The following is a 5709-nucleotide window of genomic DNA, read 5'->3' as shown; positions in this document are numbered from 1 at the left end:
TGGAGCTGTTATCTGTTAAAAGTGTGGGCACAAACAGGTAGTTGGACATTCTGTGAGGGGTCTCAGTTTGGAGAGGGTGAAGGCCAGACTGAGGGGCCCCTCCCTCCCCACCCCAGTGCATGAATTTCGTGCACCAGGTTACTAGTCCTATATAATAAAGACATAATATGCAAATTAACCATCACGCCCTCACAAGATGGCTGCCTATGACCAGGCCTGCAGGGGGGTTAGTGAGGAATGACCAAACGACTGAACAGCAGGCTGTGTGGGATAACCAGGCCTGGAGGGGGGCCATGAGGGGTGACCACGCCAGCGGGGGGGGGCAGTTGGGGGTGACCAGGCTGGCAGAGGGGTGCAGTTGAGGGCAACCAGGCCAGCAGGGGTGGCAGTAAGGGGTGACCAGGTCTGTGGGGGGGCAGTTAGGTATAATCAGGCTGGCAGGGAGGGAGCAGTTGGGGGCAACCTGGTCGGCAGCAGGGGGCAGTTAGGAGCGACCAGGCCGGCACACAGAGGCAATCAGGCTGGCGGGGGGAGGGGGGCCAGTTAGGGGCAACCAGGCAGGCAGGCAGGTGAGCGATTAGGAGCCAGTGGTCCAGGATTGTGAGAGGGATGTCTGACTGCCGGTTTAGGCCCGATCCCTGGGATCAGTCCTAAACGGCAGTCGGACATCCCCTGAAGGGTCCTGGATTGGAGAGGGTGCAGGCTGGGCTGAGGGGACCCCCTCCCCCCCATGAATTTCATGCACCAGACCTCTATTCTATAATAAAAAAACTAATTAGACCAGACGTCTTTCTGGATGTCCTTCCATCCTTCTGGATGAAGCTGGGGCTGGGAGGGAAGCCCAGGTCCCAGGTGCCAGAGGGAAGCCGTTGCTGGCAACTGGGGGGAAGGAAGGCCTACTCTTGCATGAATTTCATGCATCGGCCCTCTAGTCCAGTATAAAATGGCAGAGGACCTCTCCCAAGAAGACTCATGTGAAAAGATGCTCAACTTCACTAGCTATTAGGAAAATGCAAAACAAAGCTACAATGAGATAGCACCTCACACCTGTTAGAATGCCTGTTACCAAGACAAGTAGCAAGTGCTGGAGAGGTTGTGGAGAAAGGAACGTCATTCTCTGCTGGTGGGAATGTAGACTGGCACAGCCACTATGGATAAGAGTGTGGCAGTTCCTCAAAATATTGTGACTAATGGTAACATATGATGCAATTCCTCTCTTGGGTATCTACCTGAAAAAATTGAAAACATTTATTCACAAATGTTTTCTTAGAAACAGCTAAGAACTATATGATTTCACTCATATGTGGGATATAAAACTGAAACTCATAGACACAGACGACGGTGTGGTGGTTAGCAGGGGGAAGGGGTGGGGAGGTAGTAAAAGGGGCCACATATGTGGTGACAGAAGATGTTGTGACTTTGGGTGGTGGGCACACAGTGCAGTGTGCAGATCCTGTACCATAGAAATGTACACTTGAAGCCTATATAACCCCATTAACCAATGTCACCCCAACAAATGTAATTTTTAAAAAGATAGATGATGCAACGAGGAGGGAGAGATTTAAGGAAATTGATGAGGTCATAGTTGGAACTTCTGAGTTCAAAATGCCCCCAGCATCTAAGCCCACACAGAGAGGCCCAGCACGCAGCTGCGTAGGTGGCCTGGGTTTCAGGGGAGCAGTCAGGATCGGGGTTCCAGATTTGGAATCCACCAGCCTGTGGATGTACCAGACACCATGCGATCCCGGGATGCCTCCTAACGAGAGCAAAGGGAGTGAGAAGAAAACTGTGATCTACCGTTATTCCCAAGGACAGCTGGAGGGAGGGGATCAGGTAAGGTGTGCACACATGGGCAGAAGAGAACCAGGAAAGTTGTTGCACAGGCAGTGAGGACACAGTGCCTGGAGGGGCAGCAAGCTATCCAGTGACAGGGGCCAGTGGACTCTACAGCTTCCCGGCTCAGCCTGGAATGGAGGCGTCCGAGAGAATGCAGGACTGGCGTTGAAAAGGCTATCGCCTCGTCAGAGGTTGGGAGGAAGTGAAGGATGGAGGCGGCTCTGCATGTTGACTGGGGAAGGAGACAACACTGAGTAAAGTCAGTTCGTGGCCTAATGTTTCCTGAAGTCGATGCCCCGCCTCTGAGAAGCGGGGGAGGCAGTGGGTAGTGGCACCTTGAGAGGCTGCTTGAGAGAAGGGAGTGGCCGCCGGGGGGAGGAGGCTAGTGCCCGTCCACAGAGAATGGCTCAGGGCCTTCTGTGGGCCCAGATGGGTGTTCCTCCAAATGCGCTAGTTGTAGAGAACTGGCTGCATCACCTTTCCTGTGTCCAGGTTGAGGTTTTGCTAGAAGGTGTTACCGATGCCAGGACCCCTGCCCCCTCTCCAGTGGCCATGGCTCTTTAGAGTGTCTAACACAGAAGAGGCAGCGGCCGCTTGTTCTGCAAGAGCTTTGGCTCTTTTACCAACTCCCTGGTGTCTCTCAGGCCACGAGCGCCAGGCCGGGCCTGGAGTTTGTAAGTCCTTGATGCACAGCCGCCTCCCAGTTTCCTACCTTCCAACCTCTAGGGCACCCACACAGCCACAGAGATGGGGGAGGCTCTTCTGACACTCATTCTGCCAAGGCCCTCGTCATCCACTGCATCCCTGTTCACGGTCAGTGGTGGCCCTGCCCGGGCGCCTCAGTCCTGAATGTCTGAAGTTGGGGGAAGTCTGGGCCCACACCTTGTTTTTATAGCCCTTCTGCCGGCTCTGCAGAGAGGCCCTGGCCTGAGCAGCTGGGTGAGCTGGTTAGGTAGGAACACAGGCACCATTGTGCAAGCAAGTTCCTGCTGGTTTCTTCCCACTTCCCTTTGGATATTGAGCTTCCCTTGACCAGTGTTTGCTTCTGCTTCACTGAGGCGGCAATTGGTCTGTGTGCACGGAGGCCCGGCGTGGGCAGTGTGCCAGCACTCAGGACACACCGTGATTCCCCTTAGCCACGGGTTTGCTCTCCGAGGTTGCAGTTCTTTGTGGCCAACCGCAGTCCAATAATCTGAAACGGAAAATTCCAGAAATAAACCATTCATGCATTTTGCACCATTTGCATAGTGTGATGAAATCTCACACTGTCCATCCTGTGCCAGGTGCCTGGGATGTGACCATCGCTTCGCCCACGTCTGCATGCCGTAGGCACTACCCCGTCAGTCCCTCCCTCCGTAGCCGCCTCGGTTAGTCAATCGATGCTGCGTGTCTTGGGCTGTGCTCCAGCCACCCTGGCATTACCTAACGGCGCCTGAGCCCAGGAGCAGGGATGCCAGCAGCCCAGGAGTGCCCAGAAGCCGGGGTGCTGCCTGTGGGTGAAGAGGCGAATGTTCCTGACTTCATAAGGAGGCGGTCAGGTCTCTGGTGAGACCATGTCCCGTGGAATTGTGAAGCAGGAAAAGCAAACAGTGCTCGTCTTGCTGTCACACCTCACACTGGAAGAGTTACGGCCACAGCGCGTGACCCATCCTCAGTTAGGATGGAGAAGGCCTCGCGAGGCACATGGCCCTCCTCTGGCAGGCGGTCAGGAGGCCAGCAGTGCCCAGCGCTAGGCCCCAGGGTGCGCCCTTCACTCACTTCTCCTCACATCGTCCCCACAGGGTGCTGGGGCCGTGTGACACTGAGAGAGAGAGAGCCTCACACCTTCCATTGCAGTGTGTCGTCCTGTTTCCTTACTAGTTAGTGCTGATCTCCTTGAGCCTCTTTTATAAGTTAAGCTTCATCACGTGTGTGTGTGTGTGTGTGTGTGTGTGTGTGTGTGTGTGTAGGGCTCGGTGCTGCCCGCGGCTTCAGGCACCCACAGGGTCGGGGAAGGGGTGACGAGGACGCCTTGCCGAAAGGGGAAACTGCTGGGCGTTTACACTGGGGAGGGAGACGGGCAAAGGGCCTTTCTTTCATCATCCTGGTGGCAAATCACTTATCTCGCCTCCAGCCAACGCCCGGGAGTGACTCCAGGCTCCTGGGCACCAATGGTGGAGAGCCACATGGGAGGGCAGGGCAATAAAAGGCTGGTGGCCAGCAGGCTGCACACCAGGCAAGGCCAGAGGAGGAGCTGTATTCTGTCCATGGTAAGTCCTGTGGCAAGCCAACCTGGCGCTCTCCAGGCCCTGGGGCCGCCCCAGAGCCCCCGCTGGGCTTGCGAGGGTCGCTTATTTCTGGAAACTCTCAGAACCCAGCAAGGAGTCTGGACACTGGCCCTTGCCCAGCGCTCCGGACGCCACTCCAGCTCCAGACGCCACTTCGGCCCTGTCTGGTGCTCTCTCCTCGCATTTTCGCGCCACCCTTCCAGACACAGCTCGCTCTCTAGCCCACGTCCCTGAGGGGCGGTCGGAAGCCTCTGAAGGTTTGCCCATTGGAGGAAAGGGTTTTCCAGAACAGAACGTGTCATTAACGTGAGTGCAGGCAGGCCCTTCATAGCGATTCGACTCTGCCTGCCTGCAGGCTTACGTAGGCACTCATTTCTCAAGCCTTGACTGGGCACCTGGGATGCCAGACGCTGCCACCAGCACGCCCGGCCTAGCCTGGCACGGCTCACTTCACAGAGACCTCCGCTCCCCATGGGCACACAGGGGCTCTTAGCCAGGCCTGGCACACAGCACAGGACAGGGCCACTCCCTGTCGGCAGGTGTCCCCAGCACCACCCCTCCCCCCACCCAGTTTCCAGACCCTCACCTCGCCCTGAGGAGGAGCAGGACCTGCCCCAGACCCCGAGGCCTCCCGCGGAGCAGCTGACAAAGCTCCCGCTCCTCTGGCCTCAGCCTCCTCCCCTTTGCCCCAGCTCTTCCCTGCCTGTCCCACCTGCTCTCAAACAATAGGGCCTCCAGGAAGGAGAGTGGCCACTTCTGTGCCGTAAGCAAACTGTTTACCTTCCTGCGAGCCGCCTGCAGGAGGCTCACTGCGTGGTTCCAGGATCCGTGTTCTGGAGCCTCAGTGTCTGCATCCTGCAGTGGCAGCCATGATGGCAGCTCCTTGGAGGGTGGCTGGGAGCTTTAGATGGGCCCTGTGCCAGGGATGAGGATGCGTCCTGGTTGGCACTGTGTGAGCTCCCTCCAGCCTCGCACCCCTGACCGCACTGGCCTTCCCCTCCCAGCTGCATGGAGAGTCGGAGCCGCTGAGTGAGCTGCAGCCTGGGTTTGTGGAGAGGATGCTGGGCTTCCCGGTCCTGTGGCTGGTCTCAGCCGCCTGCGCTCTGGCCTTGGCCTCTACAGAGCAGCCAGGTGAGTGCTCTGCTTGCCTGCGTCTCAACTGCCCCCTCCCACCCCGCCACACACACACACCTGGGAGTGAGCAGGGCTGTGCAGCAAAGGCAGCTGTGGCCCAATGAGAGGAGCAGGGGCCTTGGAAGCTGGAAGTCAAGAGGCCAAGGAGAGAAGAGCCAGAATCAAGTAACTGTCCCTCAAAGAGCCGAATCAGAAGTCCCCCTGCCAGTTAACAGAGTGGGAGAGTGGGAGCCAGTTAGCATAGCTCCCATGTCAGGTGTGGGGAGATGGGGACTGGGTGTGTGAGGGCGGGAGCCCCGACGCTCTGGGCCTGGCTGTGGCCTTCGCCGGCCTCTGCCCCGTGTGCCCACCTATGCATCGAGGGTTTAGTGACCCCTGTGGTTCATGAAACCCACGGATTATGCATCTTAGACGCCACAGGAAGGGTCCAAGGGTCACACTCGGTGAAAATTTCTGCAGGAGTCACCTGTGC

At 57.4% G+C, this 5709-nt stretch overlaps 1 protein-coding gene across 1 annotated transcript in view; it reads left to right on the top strand.

The window, feature by feature from the left end:
* Positions 1–4061: 4061 nt before the first annotated feature.
* Positions 4062–5709, top strand: part of LOC102259272 (pancreatic secretory granule membrane major glycoprotein GP2) — a 14582-nt gene continuing 12934 nt past the window's right edge. Inside the window, exons 1-2 of the mRNA XM_005861483.2 lie at positions 4062–4085; positions 5108–5234. Coding sequence (XP_005861545.1) covers positions 4083–4085; positions 5108–5234 — 130 coding nt within the window. The 5' untranslated portion in view covers positions 4062–4082. The remainder of the gene's footprint in view (positions 4086–5107; positions 5235–5709) is intronic.

The sequence above is a fragment of the Myotis brandtii genome, unplaced genomic scaffold, assembly GCF_000412655.1.
Source record: "Myotis brandtii unplaced genomic scaffold, ASM41265v1 scaffold152, whole genome shotgun sequence".
In the NCBI taxonomy this organism is placed as follows: domain Eukaryota; kingdom Metazoa; phylum Chordata; class Mammalia; order Chiroptera; family Vespertilionidae; genus Myotis; species Myotis brandtii.
The sequence above is the reverse complement of the archived record's forward strand: the minus strand, read 5'-3'. Positions and strand labels throughout refer to the sequence as shown.